The sequence below is a fragment of the Anopheles bellator genome, chromosome 1 (genome assembly GCF_943735745.2).
Source record: "Anopheles bellator chromosome 1, idAnoBellAS_SP24_06.2, whole genome shotgun sequence".
NCBI classification, from domain to species: Eukaryota; Metazoa; Arthropoda; class Insecta; order Diptera; family Culicidae; genus Anopheles; species Anopheles bellator.
In genome coordinates this window covers 10,860,488-10,881,107 of record NC_071285.1, presented here as the reverse complement: position 1 = coordinate 10,881,107, position 20,620 = coordinate 10,860,488, and the positions used below count along the sequence as shown (strand labels likewise).

Below are 20,620 nucleotides of genomic sequence, written 5' to 3'. Positions count from 1 at the left end.
CGTTTCACGAAGAAGATAAATCAGGAGATGGACAGCATGCTGAAGCTGAACACGCTGCACAGTCAAACGGTTGTGGGGTTCTCGAAGAAAGTCTTCCACGAAAGTCCTCCGGATAAATGAATTGCGGACATCATTTGGCCTTTGGGCGTTTCTCGGTTTGATCGACTTACACGTTTTCAATTGTACGATAGTTTATTGTGTCGACAAATTGGCTAAATATATTATACATTCTGCAGTTCGAGCGTTCTACTGTAGGCGGCTGCAGGAGGGACCATACTTTAATCATCTTTTATATCAAACGTGCTGAGAGGACCATTGGAGTGATTGCGTGATTTGTGGAGTCGTCCGTTTCAAATAGTTACGGTTTTGCCATTATCAGTCACCAGGAGGAGGGAACGACGATCGCTTGCGTACCACTTGCAGTGTAACATAATAGGAAGGAAATAAAACAAACACAGCTATTTCTGTATAACGAAGCACTTTCTAACTAAACAATATAGAAGCATAAAACACAGCAACATCCTTTTCCCGGTTCGTACTATCACAAAGACACGTTCCACCCCATTCGGTTGCTTCGTGCGCAGTACCCCTTCCGATCTCTGACGACTCGAGCCTGGCGCGAGTAACTTAAATGCTAAAGAAGACAACAACTAATTCCTCTCCGAAACACTTCAACAAAACATGTAAACTAAGGAAAAAACATGATAACTCTCACTATGAATGTCTTCTGCGCCTGCACACCGTCTAATATTGACCATTTGTGTAGCCAAACTGACAATACATATATTTTTATACAGCAACCAAACACCTCAAAACGAACCCCGATTATATGCTTGGTATTCTCTCTTAACGAACCGTGCTCGGGTTGCACAGATCGATCATGGATAGGAAGCAGCACCAGCGGTCTTTCAGAGACAGGGGTATATTGCGAACATTAAAACATTAAACAAAAAATATAATAAAACTGAATAGGAAGTAACAGAATTTGCTCAGAACACAGTTTGGCTTAACTACAAGTAAGCGAAAGACTTACACGATCGACGGGCGAGCTGCCCCTCGATTCAAGCGACAGGTCCTTGTTTCTGATGCCTGTGCCGTTGTTTCTGCTTTTTGTAATTACTTTTCATACACAAACCCTCCTGCCATTAGAGGTCAAAACAAAGAACATACACAAAAAATAATAAAGGAGGACGTGGCCATGAAGGCCTCGCAATTAACCAGTAACGAAAACCCGCAACATAGCAAACGATTCCAGCGGAAGTGTTTAGCATCGGTAGTAGTTGGCAAATAAAAGACAAAACATAAACTCCCGCCGGATGCACACTACTAGAGCGGTGTAACTGTGTGAATGTGACTGATACTTTCTCTGTTCCAAACCTGCCGTCAGGCACGTGATCTCGCAATCCGGTTGAATGACCAAAGTGGTCCCGCTTACTGGCGCTGTTGATAACCGGCACCGGCAAACTGGTTTGGATTGTAGAACTGTGGCATTCCCTGAATTGAAATGAAATGAATAGTAATTATTAACTCAAAATATGTAAGCAGCGCAGAGTGAAACTTGTCCTTACCTCGGATGCATCGTTCGATTGCTGCCCTCCTGCTGCGGTACCGTCGGGGACGAAAAAGCCACCTTGGGCGGTCGGTAGCGTTGGAACCGATGGCGCTAGGACGGGTTCCGTTGGACGGCTCGGCGCAGCGCCGGATGGATTAAACACATCCACGTACGATCGCTTGAGTGCTGTTCAGATTCAAAACATATTAATCCGCAATTCCATCGGATCCGTCGGAGGAAGTGTGTCACTTACTTCGGTTGCGTTGCATCTTGTACATGTTCGATTGCAGAGTTGGAACTTTCGTTGGTTCACCGGCGCCCACCGGAGCCGGATTGGGAGCATTCGATTGCACGGTAACTGGTCCGGCGGAAGGAGTTTGGACGTTCGCTGCACCGATCGCGTTGGGAGCCATTGGCTGGAACGTGAGGCCAGTGTTTTGCGTAGGCATCATTGGTCCAGACGACTGGGGTGCCGTTGGCCCTAACGGAGCCGCAGCACTTGGTATGAGATCGGTCATTTTGGGTGGTGGTTTGTATGCTTCCGTTTCTACCTCATTCTCGTCCGTGTTTACCCACCGCTTGGACACTTCGTCCCATACGATCTACGGGAATAAGAAGAAAATCACACGAAACAATGTACCGACGGCGGCGAAAATAGCTTTGGTGGCCAGCCAAGTATGATCCAGCCTCTCCCTCTCTCTTACCTTCGGATTCTTATCGTCCGGAAGTATCATCTGGTTCTTCGGTTTCATCGAAAACTTGTTCCAGATGCCGCCAAACCAGCCCGAACTATGGAAAACAAGGCCGGACACGGTTAATTGAAGCAGATTAATCTAAACGGATCATGGAAAGTGTCCTTTCCGATTTCCATTACCCCTGAGCACCGCTGCCAGCTCCGGCACCCGCTTTGGCATCTTTTGGTGCAGGCATTTGTTTCGTTTGCGATGCATTATTGTTCGGATGACCCGGCTTCGCTCCACCAGTACCCGGGCCAGTAGTTCCGCGCTGCGCTTGCCCTCCCACGGGTCGTTCATCATCCGTCTCGTCATTGAAGCCGGAGCGATTCGAGACGGAGTTTGGCATTGAGATCGTCGGTTTCGGTGCCTGGCGGAAAGCAAGAGAAAATTATTATATTTGAATAAACCAATCGTGAAGAATTCAAAATTACATCAACAGATCATAAGAAAATCAATAAGCAAAAACAAGAAAAATTAGCAGTTAATGAAAAATGAGACAGAAAACAACGAAATACAAATAAAAACAAAGTGGAAAACGATGCAACTCAAAACGTGCAAGTACCCAACAAACGATCGCACGGCACCAAATGGGCCAATCACTTCACTGTCCGCGGTCACTCCAACTTTCTCGAGCACGGTGAACACTTTCATCGATGACTTGTTACACTTTATATAAATTCTTACTACTTTCGATCTCGCCCAGGTCCTGCCTCTAGCGCCCTTGAACTATTTTCTACCATTTTGAATTTTTCTATTAACAAACTATCCTTTTCCCTAGTAAGCAACGAATTTAACAACAAATTTCATGTTCGCCTAAGAGAATTGATTTTTTTTGGAAAACAATTCGCATCACGGATAACACAGCAATTCAAATCGGTTCATCGATGGCGTACGTTAGCACAGCGCCGGGTTCATTGATCCGTTGGCCAGAGGTGCGTCTACGTAGAGTGCCGAAATCTTTGCCCTCGAAATAACTACGAATGCCCTCGTCGATCTCGTGATCCACTTTTCCCAGCCTATCGTGGCCCTCAGCGCAAGACGAGACGTCGTCGGAACTTTCGCCAGTGTAGTTGTAATCCTTGAACCGACTACAGAACGGTAAATCGATCGGAAAGGTTCCATTGTAGACAACGTCTCTGTGGCGCAAAAACCCCTCGCGACGACTGCGGGTCGTATACAGGTACGCTTTCGAAAGCTTCATCGAATGGCCAGCAATGGCCGCCTCGGTACGATTACAACCGATGTCACTTCCTCCTTGTGGTACTGGGACTTTTCTTCGTTTCTTTCTGACCCTACGAACCGATCTGCCGGTGACGGTGGCGGAGCTTTCAGTAGAGCGTCTGGAGTGCTTTATCATTTCGTTGTTTCGCTTGAGTATCTGGAACGACACGTGCTTCGCTGCTGTGCCCGGTTCGTTTCGTCCGCTGACGGTGTTACCCGCTGAACGGGATGCCACTGAGTCACGAAAGCCATCGGTGCGGTGCCGTATGCGAGCGTTATGCGTGTTAGCACAGTAATCCCCACGGAATGTTTCCGAGAGGGGCGACGACGAGCTACTGTAGGTGCCAGTGCCGTCGCATGCAACTCTACTTACGGACGCTTCAAGCGCTGCAGCACCGTGCTGGTGATAGTCGAACACTGTTTCGCTGGCATGCTGTCGATGATGTTGTTGCTGAACCTCACCGCAACCTGTTTGAAATTGATCTGAGTGCGGCGTTGGACCGTTACGAACGTTCGCCGGAGACGGTGACGATGAGCTTCGATCGCTCAAACGACGATGCTGCTGATGCTGCGAATGATCCTCATCTTCATCCTCTTCCTCCGGTTCTGGCTCTTCTTCGTGGTGGTGCCACGAATTGTGCTGCTGCGGAACCGTTCTGGCCGGCTGCTGCTGCATTCCGTTTGTGGAAGGGAGGAAGGAGGCATTTTGCACAGACGTGTATATATGCGTGTGTATTTTAATTAACAAAACGCTCAACATTGTTTAACTCGAAATCCAACAAGGAAGCGCAACTAAACAATAGTGAGCCTACCAAAGTATGTGGCACAAACCAAACAAAACGGCAGTTGCTTGCAACTCCCCGGGGCAGGGTGTGGAGTAAATAAAGGTAAAATCTGAAGCGTAAGGGACCGAGATGTTGTTTGCGTTTTCCCTTCGTAGCTTCGTCACGATACCGCAACAAATAAACCAACCGAAAATGATTCCCTTACGGCGTGAGAATATTTAAGAGCTATTCACCTCACTGTTACCAGCTGCACCCCAGTAGCCCCCCTCGTACGAGGTCGGAGCTGATGGGTCACCGGCGACCGGCGCCGGTGTAAAGATGGTTCCATCGCCAGGCTGTTGTAGTTGCTGCTGCTGCTGATGCTGCTCATAGTTGTAATGCTGATTGAATTGCTGCTGCTCGTAGCCATTATTGTCCTGCGACTGTAATTGGTGCTGCTGTTGCTGCAATGCTTGATCGTACGCAGGTTCCATCATCGACGGAGGATTGATCGACTCATACCCTTGATCATAGCTGGTCATTGTTCCCGGTGCAGTTTGCTGTTGCTGATGCTGTTGGTATTGCTGCTGATCGTTGTACTGCAAGTTTAACTGTCCAAGTTGATGGTTGATTTCGTTAAACTGCTTATTGATGTCGGTCGTTTCTACCGCAGCAGCAGCATAAGCCGGTTGTTCTTGAGTCTCAGCATAGCCACTATTCGAGGTTGGCTGCTCGGCACCGTAACCGTAGTGATTGCCATAATCATAGGTCGCCTCTTGCGCGTTGCCATTGTAATTTGGGGCACTCGCCGATGGAGACTGTAATTGTGAACATTTGATGAGTTTCATGAACCAACTCTCTGTTCGCGGCTATCGTTCTTACATTGCTATTGCTGAGAATGATTTCCTGTAGACGCTTCAACCACTCGGGATCCTCGACGGCAGCGTAAACGTTACCACGCCCCGTATTATCGACCGATTCGTCCAGCGCTTTCTCCATCACCGGATCGTAATACTTCAGCCGATCGCCAAGTGTGTACACCTGGGGAAAATTCAATACGTTTCCTTTAACATAGCTGAAACCATAACCGAATGCTAAACTAATGGTCAACATTACCTTTCGAACAAATTCCATCTCAAAGCGGTACGGATCGTGCTGTATCTGGTCAGCGATCTGTTCCATATAGAGCAAACATTTCAGCTGCATTCCCTGGTCGAGCATACGGCAGGCAAGTAAGTATTTGTAACGCTGTTGATCGAAAGGAAGGCACCGTTAAAATCACACCCAAAAGCGACCCTTGGTTCATCGCCCCACCGACCTGTAGCTCCGTAATGGAGTATCGATCTTCGTTCAGCGAGCGGGCATACTCGTAGATTTCAGTCATCATTATGGACTCGTTAGTCGACAGTTCGCGGAAGTTGCGCTGATAATGAGAGGCACCGAGCAGTACCAACCGGACGGCACCATTGTTGAAGCCGACGCCAACGCCACCACCAACGTCATGCTTGACGTCGGCGAACCGACCGAAGGCCACATCGGACAAGAGGTAGCAGAAGTGAGCCGCGTATAGATCACCCCGGTGGAACAGGGTGTCACCGAGGGTTGTGATCGACTTTTTTATCAACTCCGGTTTGGCCGAACTGTTTGACATCAGCATCGCAAGGTGCGGACGCCAATCACCCCACTTTTCATCCAGAACACTCTGCAAAGGACGCAGAAAACAGGGTCAAAATGGAATCTACTACCCCCGTACAAGGTGCAAGGTGGAAGCTTACCGTAACCGATGCCGGCGTTCTACCGCTTAGGAGCTGGTACAGCGTCTGGAGTGGGTCGTTTAGCGTGAGTTTATTGGCGAACTTCATCATCACGTTCGCGTGCTGCCGAGAATCAACCTTCGATGCTAGGAACAGTGCATGGCCCCACAGGTTATGTTCGGTGGCCCACTCGAGCGCTTCGCTTATGTTGCCGTAGATGAGGTAGCTGCGGAATTTGTCGGTTATTTCTAGCTCCGACAACGTTTTCGGCGCTTCCGGTACAAGTTCGCGCCCACTAGGACCGCCATCGACCGGTGGACTGTCCTCACCGGCGTCGCTCGCCGCTCCCTCCCGAGCGTCAGCTTCCCGCAACTCGGCAACCGAAAGCGATGAATTACGGCCACTAATGTTGGCTGACCGTGCGGCGCTAGTGTGTATCGACTCGAACGGATACTCTTCCTTGTTCTGCATCAGTAACTCCGAAATGTCCGTTCCAACGAAAGTCTGTACGCAACGAGATCAAGATTAATGTGACTTCGGAGGGGTCAATTGACAGTACGATTGACTTGAACGTACGCCATTTTGTCGTAGTAATAAAATGATATAGTTCCACAACAACGAAAAGGAGCTCCGGTTGATGCCGGCCGCCAGCGACGACGAGTGCAGACTATTGATCGAGTTACCGCGCGATTTGATCAGCGCGAGCGCCCCACTATAGGGTGGCCCCAAGCGTAGCTGATCCTCGCAGAACTCGATGACAGACTTCTTGTGCGTAACACCTTTCACTAGCGGTCCCGGGTACGCATGGAACAATTTTCGACTTGCATCGCTGTATCCTGTAATCATACGCCCTGTTTAATATCTTTTATGTGCCTGCCGAAGAAGCCGACCCTTGGCTTACCTAAGGTGAAGATCTTCACCGTATCCGCCATCCCGTTCACGGTCAGGCGGTTCTTCGTCGATATCAGCAATCCCCCGGAAAGGCTTACGATCGGGTGAATTTCGGGGAACTTTCGTGGCGTCAGTCGTTCCGGTTCCATCACCGAAAGCTCGGTCGTATTTTCCGACTTGATCGCTGCCGCGTCGATTTGATCGATTCTAAGCCGATCGATAATGAATGGGGAAAAAAGAGCCGAAACACGATTGTATAAGAAAAATGAGCGATCATCAGTTACTTTTTTTCTGGAAGAGAATGAGAGGTTCTGCTGCCACGAACGAACGCTACACGATCGGAATACGACACTTGAAATGTATTTTCCCCTGTGCTGTTCGGGAACTAAGATACTACCCACATGCTCTTGGTATGACCCATTTCGATCTTATGAGAGACAAACCACTACTTCGAGTACACCAATTAAGGGTTTGCATGCGGTGCTTTACTAGAGGACGAAACACAAACAAATCTACTAACCATGCGGGGACTTAAACTAAGGATGATGCATTTAAAACTAACAGCAAACGCAATATAACCCAAAACTGAACGACAAACGCAAGCATGTGTTTTGTACGTTCCAAACGCAGCATGATAATCGAAACACAAAAAAGGACAGTACTAAACAATAGAATGTTGGTGAAATGATAAAGTAGAAAAGCACCTTGGTTGAAAGTAGCGGCCGCCCGTTTCGCCGTGGTACGTTCGGTTCACGGCAAGCGACGTCGTAGCGCGCTGCTGCTGTTGGAATGTTTGCTGGTGAAGCTGTGCCGGATGCTGGTATGCTTGCTGGTGGAACATCGGTGGCAGTGACGATGGCTGGCCAGCGACTTCGCTCATGTTGTAGCTCTGATCGAGCAGCGAGAGGTGGCCGGACGCGGCGCCCCCACCGGGCGCAGCGTGTGCCGACGGTAGCGACTGATTATTGAAATGACGATGGTACTCCTCCGGATTGTACAACCCGGTACCATGCATAAACGGGGTGGTCCGATTAAACCTGCAGTATGGAGGATGAAGGGACGAATAAAACACGATACACTGCACAAGTGTGTAACGAATTTCCGTTCCATATGCACTTCTATGTTCGCAGACACCACCATTTTTGTCTTTGTCTTTTACGTATTATTAGTCACATTTCGGTTAATCATCCTCAACCATGCCAAGAGCACTCCGAAACCAATGCTGTTTAGAACATGTTCTTCGTAACCATTGAAAACCCCAATCGAAAGTCTTCGCTTCTGCAGCGCTGAAATAGAGATGCTGAAATGTGCACCAAAAGCCTTCGTCCTGAGGGTGCCGATTGCAAACGAATGAGGATGATTTCAGAACGCACTAATAAGTAAATGGAACAATGAGAGATGAGAAGAAGCCATCCACAATTCAGCCGATGGTGCAGTGTGTAGTATTGTTTAAGTGTACGATTTTTGCTTAGTTTCGATGAAACATTCCAATCGGGAAAGATTCATTGTTCGTTGGCCGAATTAGTCTCAAAAGTCAGCTGTGCACTCAGCTGCGCATCCACAACACGGTCCAAATTGGGCAAATGGCTTAAAACAGTAACCGAAAGCGTCAACGAACGAAATCCCAATGAACAGAGAAATAAGGTTATCAATCGAACATATAATTAATTGGCAAAAAGAGGTAAATTAAAGCTGGGTGGGTTACGGAAGTGTAGAAATCAAGCCACACAATCGAAAGAGAAATTATTGGAGCAAAACGTGTTGATGGTGGTTCGGAACACTTCGAGATTATCCACTTGGCAGCTGGAAGCGACAGATTCTATGGAAAAAGCTCAATCCAACCTGTCCCAGATCACCAGCGCTCAGTCGAACTTCGTTTCGAAGAAGCTAAGGAAGGTGTTTTCAACCTAAACGGTTTTACAACATACAATCAAACACACAAACTCACGCCGTAGTATCACACAAACTCACGCTGCACGCAAAACCAAGACAGTACTTACCGCTCCTTGTCGTTCGTTGAGCTGCGCCCCGAATGCACCGACTCGCGGCCATCGCTGGTCAGCAAATCACGCTGCATCTGGCTTGCCTGCATCTGCGCATAGTACGTCCGGTACCAGTCAGCGTACGCTTGCGGATTGGTCCGTCTCAGCTGTTCATAGTACTGTTGGTGCTGAGCATAATAGCTGTATGGATCGTAGTATCCACCCGAAGGACCGTAGGCACTGCCGCCCGGCGCACCATAACCACCGGCGGATGCTCCGGCCATATACTTGCGATCTTTCTCTTTGCGATCATCGCGCTCGCGGCTATCGCGGAGGCGGTCACGCTCCGTGCCATTTCTACTGCCGGCACGGTAATCTTCCGGATCGTACCGACGATCGTGGCGATCGCGACGCTTGTCCCCCACTTCACGGTAGCGATCATCTGCAAATGGAAGATGCAAATTTGGTTACTTTTGAAGGCCAATCAGTTATAAACAGGTCAAGAATGAGTTTATCAAACGAATGGTACAATGCGCGATGCAGTAAGACGCGTACTTTAAACTTTACGGTTCGGGTGCACTGATCAACGAGCTGCCTATCGACTTCCAACGGCTTTCATTTCTGAAATTCATTTGCATAACTTAACGAATATATTCCTAGGTTCCGCGGGTTCACACCGTTTTCGGCAAACCATAAATAATTTAAAAAACACCAACGGCCGGAAGCAGCGCTTGATAAGTTTTCTGTTGAGCAATACGTTTTAATGGCGCAACTTGGATACAAAACCAACCGGATGCTATCGAAGTGCATCCTTTTTGAAGAAAAGGGGACGGCTTTCCTTGCAATGAAAGGAAACAGGATTAACCTAATATTTAAGAAAAGTTCTCAAATTGAAGACACTTTTCATTCCACCGTTGAGAATTCAAAAGCTGACCATCGCAGCTAGGAACCACACAGTTGTCGGGCCATTCTTCAGTATTCATTTGACGGTGCTACTTGGTGAAGCTTAGACAAAACCGAACCGCAATAAGTGTGGATTGTTTCCGGCTAAACATGGCTACAATTTTTACGGCCAATCGGTGAGTGACGCTCCGATCCTTCCGTTCGTTCATTCAAATCTACGACGAACCGTTCACCGTTCCGTTCACAGACCATCCGAGATGCTGCATCTTCTGGAAGATGAACGCTTCTTCGCGCCACTTCCGGCGCATGGGCCACTGAAACGCTACCGCGACGAAGCTACCATCGATTGGCGCAAAGTACGCCTTACGCTGTGCGATCAACGGTCACTCGAGCTTCGGCACAACCTTTACCGGTTGTTTCGGCAGAGCGAACCATTTGTCGTGGGTCGTTCCGAACGTGTGCTTTCGACGGATGAAAAGCGCCACCTGTCGATGATGCAACTTAACGCACTGCAACAGACAAAGTTGTTTGGCTACGAAATCTTCACGGAGCGGCCGGACCTGGCCACCGTTTACTACACAACTATCGCCGAGTACGATATGTCGCTACTGGTACGCCTGACGGTTAACTATCTGATGTTCACCGGCGTCATACGCATGTTCGACACCGGTGGCCGATTGGCGCACTTGATCGAGCAGGCGGAGGCCGGCCGAATAGCCGGTTCGTTCGCGCTGACGGAAGTATCGCACGGTACAAATGCCCGGGCGATCCGGACGACGGCAACGTACGATCCGGTTGGGCGTGAGTTTGTGCTCCACACGCCCGACTTCGAGGCGGCCAAGTGCTGGGCGGGCCATTTGGGCAAAACGTGTACCCATGCGATCGTTTGGGCGCAGCTCTACACGCCCGACGGCCAGTGGCACGGTTTGAATGGGTTCGTGGCGCCAATACGGGATCCGGACACGATGCGTACCCTACCGGGGCTGCTGGTAGGTGATTTGGGTGAGAAAGCTGGCCTCCACGGGGTCGACAATGGGTTTCTGATGTTCCGTCAATATCGTATCGCGAGGGACTGCATGCTGACGCTTGCCGGTGATGTGGACGAAGAAAGTGGTACATTTGAGACACCGATTGTTAGTCCGTCCCAACGGTTCGCCCTGGCCATGGGGCCGCTCGTGATCGGGCGCATCAACATTTGTCACGTTTCGCAAACATTGCTCGGCAAAGCGCTGACGATAGCAATCCGCTACTCGGCGGTCAGAAAACAGTTTGGCCCTTCAACCGGTTGGTCACCGGACCGAGGAGTGATGGAGGAACACGCCGAGTGGCCCATTCTCGAGTATCAATCGCAGCAGCATCGTCTTTTGCCGCATCTGGCTACCTGTGTTGCTCTTAAATTGGCCAACGGTTGGATGGATGGTGTGTCGGGCCAGTTACAGGTTCGGTTGCTCCAACAGGACGCCGGAATCAATCCGAATGAACTACGGGAAATACACATCATTGCATCGGCCATTAAACCGATCTGTAGCTGGGCAGCACGGGACGGTATTCAAGAGTGCCGTGAAGCGTGCGGTGGCCACGGATATCTCAAGTTGGCCACCCTGGCCGATCTTCGGGCTGACAACGATGCGAACGTAACATACGAAGGCGAGAACAATGTGCTGTTACAGCAAGTCTCTCAGCAGCTGCTGGGAATTCGAGGGAAGCAGGACGGCTACCGGAGCTTTGGGAGCGCTTCGCCCTTGGGATCGATGACGTTTTTGGTGGACTATGAAGCCATCACTCGACAGCGACCCACTTGGCTGACGGTGGAGGACGTACTCAACCCCAAAGGTATACTGTACTTTTCCTTCATATCAAGTCTTCAGTCTGAGAATTTTTATTTTCATCAGAAATACTCAATGCTCTGAATTGGCTCGTGGCATTCAGCTTAGAGCAGACCTATCACCGCACGCAGCAGTTACTGAGCCAAGGAGAGACAAAGTTTGCCACCAGGAACAACACGCAAACGTTTTACGGCAAAACATTGGCCCTACTTTTCGGCGAGGTAAGATTCCTTCTCACCATTCCAGAGTGGCCTTATAAAAAGCCTCAAAAACGGAATTGCAGCGCACGGTACTGTGTGCATTTCACAACTTCCTCACTACGGCCGAGGACGGGGCGGAGAAAACATTCCTCACGCGGTTGGCGTCCCTTTACGGCGCCACCATCATACTTAAACACCTTCCCATTCTGCTGACCGGTGCCTACTTCAGTGACGCTCAACAAGCCACCGCCGCGCCACTGCAGCTCGTCCAGGACGCCTTGCTGCAGCTGTTACCGGTGGTTAAGCGCGATGCTGTGGCAATGGTAGACGCACTGGCACCACCAGACTTTGTTCTCAACTCACCACTCGGTGCCGCCGACGGTGAGGTTTATAAGCGGTTGGAATCGGAAATTATGCAAGAACCGGGTGTTACTGGTCGGCCGACCTGGTGGAATGACATACTTCTCGGTGGAGCATCCGCCAAATTGTGAATTGCGTTAGTTCCATACGTTATTGCGTAAATAAAATAGTTTTGCCAATCATTCGGGCACCTTCAATCGTTTTGTAGTGACCGGAACCAATTTCCGGTTCTAAAACTAAGCATACCTTTTCTACGGTCCTCGCCACCCCGGTAGCGATCGGAGCGGTCGCCCTTGTCTTTTCGCAAACGTCGATCACTCTCCCTGTCGGCACCGCGATGTCCTCGCCCATCGTCGCCCGGTCCAGCACGGTCATCGCCCCGCTTGCGATAATAATCGTCCCGCGGGTCACGGCCATACCGTTGTTTCGTATCATCCTTATCGTACCGTGCGGAAGATCGTTCGGTTTCGTACTTTGAACCATCAGTCTCGTAGCGGGTATCGCGATCATATTTGTTGCCTCGCCCGTACCGATCACGATCACCACGTTCGTATCTGAGGGAGAGAAAGCGAGAGTGTTAGGAATGAATTTGGTAATATTACATCTCACGCGTGATCATGAAACTCACCTATTCCTTTCACGATCACGGTAGTCATAATCACGATCGCGTTCCCGATCTCGATCACGGTCACGATCTCGCTCACGATCACGGTCACGTTCTCGATCCTGGGCAGCATCCTTACGTTTGTCCTTATCACGTTCTCCACCCCGAGCACGCAAACGTTCGCCCCGTTGTTGTTGGTGATTACTCAGGGCGGCCACTCCCGGCCCACCACCACTGGACCCACCAGCTACACCTGTTTCACGCTCTCGACGACGGCGTTCCCGATCACTGAACTCGGAGTCTTCCGTATCGTAGCGATCCCGCGAACTTTTACTTTTGTTCGATCGTCGCACCGTGTCCTCCTCCCGGCGGCCTTTGCTGTAAAAGCCACTACTGCCACCGCCACCACCGATCCCTTTGTCACTTTCTTCACCCGTAGAAGTGTTGGATGGTTCAAGGTGACGAGACGCTTCATGGGCTTCGCTTCGATTAGAATCCGGTTCCACCGTGACCGAACCCGTCGGTCCACTACCAACACCCTCACTTCCACTACCACCATTACCACCTTCTAGGGGTTCCTCGCGACGATCGTCAGGATTTGCACCGTCCATAACCAGCTCACGCTGCTCCTCCCGTGGAACGGTAGGCACCGTACCGGTTGAAGGAACTTGCATTGGCGGTGGCTGCGGCACCGGTGGCAAGGACCCGCTGCCACCACCTACCGCGGTGCTACGTTCATTCTCGAGTCCCGGCACCACGCGCTGCTGCTGATGATGATCGTCTTCACCCGGCACTCGATACAAATTGCGATCGCTCATATCAACCCGCTCTCGGTTGCCGGCATTGTGATGCTGATGATGATGGTGATGGTGATGAAGAAGATGGGAAGAAGCCCCTGCCGAAACAACGGAGGGTTGATCCGACACCTCACCGCCATCCGCTTGCCGTTCAAGCGAAAAGCCTGAATCGTTCGTCGTTAGATCTGTGCCAGGAATCATACGATCCAACCCGGGCGGTGGTTCCGGAAAACTGGGGCCGGCCGTTGGCTGCTGGTGTTGCCCCGGTACGTAACGCGACAGTCCCGGCGGAGGTAGCCTTCCGTCGTTCGTATCGGGCGCACTTTCTGCAATGGTCTCCGCCGTACCATTATAACCATCTTCCGAGAGGTGACCCGTCTGAAGGTACTGATTGCGATCGTTGCTGGGGTGCACCACTTCCAGCTCGGGCTCTTCGCGTTTCGGTGAAGCACGCAAGATCTGCGGCTCGGAGAGAATTTCCTGATTTTCCGGCACCAACGAATCGACGGCGTGGTTCTCGTCAACGTGCAACACCGGTTGTAGCACTGCCGGTTGGTGCTGCTGTTGAAAGAACGCATTCGACGGCGCTACGGAAGGCAGCGGTCCTCCAAGGCCCGGAGTTGCAATGTGCGATCGTGGTCCGGCACGCTTGAAAGGATTCACTGTGCCAGACGCTGACGCTTGGTTCACTTTTGGTGGAGCCACACGCACTGCCGTTGGTTTCGGTGGTGGCGCTGCAACTCCCGTGGGTTGCGATTCCACCGGGGGCGGAGGCAACGGAGGTGTCGTAGCTTTCGAGACGTTATGCAACGATTCATTCACCAGTGATCCTCCATTGCCGCCGTTGCTGTTGCCAGCGATCGAGGGAGGTGGCGGTGGGAAAGCTTGCTCCCGGAAGCCTGATTCGAAGTTTGCGCTCGGCTCGTTTTTTTCCTGTTTCAAACTCAAAGCTTGCAGCACTTCATCCAACCGATCTGGTGCGGATGATGTTGAAGCTGGCGCTGCTGGTGAAGCCGGCGGTGGCGTTGGTTGGATGTTTGAGTATGAAGAATTCCCACTTCCTGGTCGCTGAGCCTGACTACTTCTTGGATTCTCAAAGTTTTCCATGGCCGAGGGCTGCGGAACCGACGGTTCTTCCTGCACCGAAGGCACGGCAAGGTTTGTTGAAGAAGACCTTAGTGTGGCGCTTCGGGTATCGCGATGTTCGCTCTCCATTGACCGATCGCTGGACGATACCTGACTTTCAATTGACCATTGCGGCGACAGGGTTTCCGCCTTCAAGCGCTGCACCTGACTACTCGGCGAAGGTCCCAGCGGAGGAACGGTTGAAGGAGTTGCACGGTTTGAAGTGTCCGCCACAGCCCAGTTCCAGCTATTGGCCGCGGACGTATCGAAGCTATCGGAAATAGTCTGACTAAAGGTGGGTACGAGCTGTGGAGTCGTCGAAACTGCCGGGTGCGTAGGGGGTCGTTGTTGGTTAGGGGCTTGCAGATGCTGAGGCGTGTGTGTTGGTGGTGCATTGTAAAAATTGTTGTTAACTGCGCCGCCATAGGGTGGTTGTTGCGGCGATGGTGCTCCTGCCTGATGCTGATATCCAGTACTTCCGTCGACACTGTACCCCGGTGACGTGACATTATAGTTGGGTAGATAGTTCTGATTGTGATGGTCAAAACTCGTACCGCCGTCCCGATACTGATTTCCTAGATGATTCTGCTGAGGTTGTTGCTGATGATGTGGGGCTTGCTGATGAAAGTATTGGTTTGGTGCCACATTGTTAGCCATGGGTAACGATTTTGGCTGTACCGGATCAGCTGTGGTCGGTGCGGCCGCTGTATTTTCGTTCCAGTCGCCCCAATCATCTCCCCAGGCATCCGCAGTGTTGTTTGTGAAGGCCGCCGATGCGGAAAACTGTTCGGCCATCCTCAACAACCCGGGGCATGAATTTGTAAACGAACAAGATGATGCTAGATGAGAGACTCGATTGGACAACGCTTATCTGGAGCAGCACCCGAACGGCATATTGTTCAGTCGTTTGTCTGGAGAAAAGAGACTGAAAAGAAAAGCAGAACAACAATGATAAGCATGTTGTTTGATAGCGATAGCGTGTAAGTTGGGTTCATATAAAATATCAGGGTAAGTTGGGTTCATATAAAGTTGATCATGAGCTGGCGGTTTGCATGAGGACACACATTGAAAAGAAAATCGATAAAACCTTGTTCGACTGACGCTAAAAACACGAGACATCTTATCGAAAGGTAGAGCTTGGGGCCTTCAATAGAAAGCTGTCTTCTGCCGGACACGTTGAAGGTTCAACTGCAACGTGTCAACAAACGTAGGCACGTTGGGGGCTCATATGGCGACACCGTCTTAGATACCAACATTAGCAAGTATCTAAGACGCAAGTTTCTTTCCCTGCACACGCAAGTATATTTTCCTGCAGACGCAAGTTTTCGAAAAACCTGCTCAACCTGTTAAACATAGTTACGCTAGGGTCCTTCCGAGCACGAAGTGATCACCAAACACCTGATTCGTTGCACCCTTTTTCGCTGTGCGGTTTTTTTATAGCTCAACCTCGAACGATACAGAGCTTTGCTACGTTGTATGGTGGGGCAAACTGTGTTAGTACCACACCGCGGATCAACGCAATCGTGCGCCATGGTCACTTCAGAAGTGGGGAGGTGCCAGCAACGATCCCTGTTTCGCTCTTTTCGGAAGAATTTTAAAACGCTCACGTTACTTTGCTATCATGTCACCAGCAAAGCAGATGCTTAAAATTTAGTTCTCACAGTATGCAGTTAACAATCGCACCAACAGAGCAACCCACGACTTTTAACCCGTACACATATGATCGAGGAAATGCACTTATCATCCTCAGCTCGTTACGTTTCAATCACATTCCACCGCCTACTGTCGCTTACATCGCGCGCGGACGTTCGAAAGCTAAACGATTTCATTTTGTTTTCCTTCTTCGCTCCCGTTTCACTGGTACGGATTTCACTCTTGCATTTGCCCATATTGTGAAGCGAAATATCAACATTTTTCACAACACCGTCTGTACCCGTTGATACAAGTGGCTGCTTTACGAATCAGATTAATATTTTGCAAATTACCTGCTGGACACTTTTCACTTTTGCACCTTTCTATCGAAGCTCGCCAATCAGGACTCCGCAATGTGGACACGGCTGCGAGTTGCTGTTTTATTGCACATGGAACACGGTACCCCCGAAAGTGGTCACGATCGCCGTTTCCGTTTGGCGAAACACAACACAACAGAAAAAGGGAACAATTTCACAGAGTCAGAGGAAAAATGCAGTAACTTTTCCACTTGAAAACAAGAATCGAATGCCAGGTTGGAACTTTCATTCGCCCGCTGACAGCCTGAACGGCCGTCCGATCGTGTTTATAAGCATGCGTCGAACAGTTTATAATTTTGGACGGGCAAACCATTGTTTCTTAATATTAACCTAGTCAATCAACTTCAGTCGTTGAAACGTTTATGATACATGTTAAATGAGCTAGTAGTTAATTATAGCCTATGATAGTTGTTGCCGGAATAATTTACAAAACGAAACATGAGAAAGCTGCCCGCCGCCTAATATAAACACGCCAAGCTTTCCACGTCCTGTGAAAGTTTTACAATCTACGTTTGTGTTGTTTTTGCTCGGTTCACCACTTCGAAATTTGTAAAAATCGGTCTTCATGCAGACCGTATAGTAAACATTTATTTGCCCTAAATCCAAGACAAATGTGGTGCCACAAGAGGAGTAGTGAAGACGGGATATCGTGTACTATGCGGACTCGGAAATCGGGCGAAAAATAAAGCCGAAGTATATTTGTCAAAATAGCCGACACCACAGCTGTGAAAACAATGGTTAGCAATGTGATTATCATTCCAGGATCGCGAAGTGATGTAAATGGCTGGAAAGTACATAACACCGAACGGTTGAGATAGAATATGTATTCGTGAGATCAGATAAGCAAAATAGGACACTACTTAAGAGACCGTTTTCCCCAGATGGCCTTAGTCCGGAGTATTGCTTCACTCCGCCAGGGATCAATCCGCAGCAATGAGACGAGTGACTTCTATGGTAAATATCCAGCTAATCATTGAAAACCACGTGAGCAACTTTTGATATATCTAAATCTTATGCATGCATCAGTTTTTCCTACTGGTTTTAAGTGTATCAGTAACCAATGCGGGTCATTGGCATACAACATGTGCACCAGGAGGAGCAACTACCGGTGGCATTGGCACTACCGGTGGCGGTAGTAGCGGCATTGGTGGTACCACAAGTTCTGGAGGCTCCGGTGGCTCTACCACACCGAGTGGATCAGGAGGCGGATCGTCCAGTAGCTGTCCAAAGTCCAAGTACCGAAATATCGAAGGCCGCTGCAGCAGTCGATTGGTCTCCAGCTGGGGTGAAGCTGGGCAACCGTTTGGACGTCTAGTGTCACCGTTATACGCGGACGGTATCTCCAGTCTCGCTACGATGAGCAACGGAAGTCCGTTTGTCAGTGCACGGAACATTTCTTTCTTCGTGTTTGGCATAGACGAAACACCCGATCCCACGAGCACCATTTTGAACACCTACTTTCTTCAAGCAATTAGCAATGACTTGGCATACCCCGTTGAAAACTTCTCAATTAAGTGTTGTGAGAATGGTTCAGTTGTCTTCAACTGCAGTGCGACAACGTGCACAGTTCCGGATGGCTGCGATCCCGTAGTAATTGCGTCCGATGATCCGATCTATGAATTTTTCAACGTTCAATGCTTAGACTATAGCCGCGTCTTGACGGCCCCACAAACGCAACCACCACAGGCTGTTAAGCAAATCAACAATGCGACCAGTCTGTTGGACTTATCCTTCCTGTACGGTACAACCGTGGAGCAAAACCCCAGCCGGATGATGAGCGGAGGGCGACTGCTGGCGGTGCGGCGCAACGGAACCGAGTGGCCAATATTCAACCCTTCCGGCTGCACTTTACCACAGCAGGATATTTGTTTCCTGGTGGCGGACAGCCGAAGCTTCGTGTCCCCGATGTCAGCCATGGTAGACTTGCTGTTCTTCCGCGAGCATAACCGCCTCGCATTGCAGTTGGCACTTTTGAACCCTTCATGGTCGGATACTACACTGTTTGAAGAGGCACGGCGCATTAACATTGCCCAGTACCAGAAAATCGTGTATTACGAATTCTTGCCTCGTTTGCTGGGCCGATCGAACATGGTAAGCAACCGTCTGATATACGAAGGTACCGGGTTCACCAACGACTACAGTGCGTTCCAAGATCCATCGGCAATCGCTGAGTTTGCAAATGTTGTGGCGCCGTATATCAATTCCCAGTTGCCCGGAAGCATAGAGTAAGAAGAATGTTACGAAGGCTCCTAAAAACAAAACCGACAGTGTCCATCTCTTTTCGTTCTAGCATCAATGTGACTGGCACAATCGATTCGCTGCGCCTGAGCGATTTGTATCCGAAACTGGCACTATTGGAAAGCAACTTTGCTGCTTTTTTCCGAGCCCTAGCCACACAGGAAACGCGTCTACTAGACACCAGCTTCACTATCGAGTGGAAAAACTTCATGTTCCGAGGGGACAACTTTGTGGGAAAAGACATGCTGGCACTGGGCATTCAACGGATGCGCGATTTCGGATTCGCATCATACAACGCATACCGTGCTCAGTGCGGGCTTGCCACGATTACCACGTGGGAGGCATATAATGCCACATTGAAAGAGCCTTGCTTCCAAACGATAAACAACCTGCAGGCCATCTACCCCACGGTGAACGATATTGAGCTGTTCGTTGGTGGTGCGTTCGAGAATCCGTTACCTGGTTCCCTGCTGGGACCTACGTTTTCCTGTATAGTGCAGCAACAGTTCCTGCGGGCGCGCACCGGTGATCGGTACTTCTTCGAGGCGGGTGGCCAAGAAGGTAGTTTCACCGTGTCGCAGTTAACGGAGATTCGAAAGATTAGCCTGGCCCGTCTAATGTGCAGCGCATTGCCGACAATACTTCAGATTCAAGCGGATCCATTCAGTCCAGTCGGGCCGAGCAATCCTCTGGTTTCCTGCAATGATCTTCCGAGCGTCAGTCTGACTCCATGGGCTGTTTGAAGAAAAAAAAAATACCAGAAGAAATGTCTTTATTGTTACCTAACCGATTCCTGCCAATCTGTTGAAAATAAAGCAAAATTTAACCAGTCTGTAGGCTATGAATGTTTTGAGCAACTTTTAGTCCGTGCCCTTCTTCAGACGTTTGTTTTATTTTTCGCAGTATAGTTCAAATTCGGTGCCAGAGTCCAGTAGCGCCACTTTGTCGTAACGGCTGTGTAAATTCGCGAAACAGGTCATATCACTGCTCGAGCGTCTGTGTACGCTCGCGTGTGTAACGAAAATTGCACGTATCGTCCCATGGCACCTTAACCTACTTCCTGTTCTTAAATAATGGTTTTTTCAACAACAATGGTTTCTTTTGCGACTTTTTTACGGCTGGCTCAATTTGAAAGTAACCGTCGGTGGGCCATTACCTGACAATCCAGAGTTTGTATACAAGCCAGAGTTCAGGTAAAACTCTGCTCAAGATTTAGGGTATTGTTATTTTCCCCACAATTTACGTAAAATACGGGAAACCGCTTTTAAATTATTTGAATTACGTTGCTACGTCAAAATTATGATCGAAAGCTCTCAATAGCCACCGGTTGTTTTCCGATTACTCCAACAATCAAATCACAGCCGCTTTGAAATCGGCTCGAAACAGTCGATACTTTGAATTCATACGTCACTGAGCCATTTCTCCATTGAAATTTCATTTCCGTCCGTAGTGCGACATCGGATGCGCAAGTAAATTTTCGGTGTACTTTACAGCCGTGCGTTTTTTGTCCATTGATTCAAGATGGATCAATTGGATTATCGTCCTAACTCGATCACTGTTGTACGATTGACCGCAACCGGCCCAACGGAGCTGCCAGAGCTGAAAATAGTGTCCTCCAACCTAAAACTTCTTGCCTCAAAGTAAGCCAGGAATCATG

The 20,620-nt window shown here is 49.6% G+C and overlaps 2 protein-coding genes across 2 annotated transcripts; one reads left to right on the top strand and one right to left on the bottom strand.

The window, feature by feature from the left end:
- Positions 1–188: 188 nt before the first annotated feature.
- On the bottom strand, positions 189–15,511 carry LOC131206073 (uncharacterized). The gene is made up of 17 exons (XM_058198466.1): positions 14,744–15,511; positions 12,819–14,659; positions 12,437–12,744; positions 8,920–9,343; positions 7,624–7,956; positions 6,930–7,126; positions 6,605–6,864; positions 6,050–6,532; positions 5,593–5,976; positions 5,391–5,522; positions 5,157–5,315; positions 4,529–5,092; positions 2,427–2,656; positions 2,257–2,341; positions 1,806–2,154; positions 1,569–1,738; positions 189–1,494 (listed from the first exon to the last, which is right to left on the bottom strand). The coding sequence occupies exons 1-17, from the start codon at positions 15,509–15,511 to the stop codon at positions 1,432–1,434; spliced, it is 6,750 nt and encodes a 2,249-aa protein (XP_058054449.1). The 3' UTR covers positions 189–1,431.
- Positions 15,512–17,606: 2,095 nt separating this feature from the next.
- LOC131206059 (peroxidase-like) lies at positions 17,607–19,706 on the top strand. Its single transcript, XM_058198440.1, has 3 exons — positions 17,607–17,679; positions 17,819–18,950; positions 19,016–19,706. The coding sequence occupies exons 1-3, from the start codon at positions 17,607–17,609 to the stop codon at positions 19,704–19,706; spliced, it is 1,896 nt and encodes a 631-aa protein (XP_058054423.1).
- The last annotated feature ends 914 nt before the right edge of the window (positions 19,707–20,620 follow it).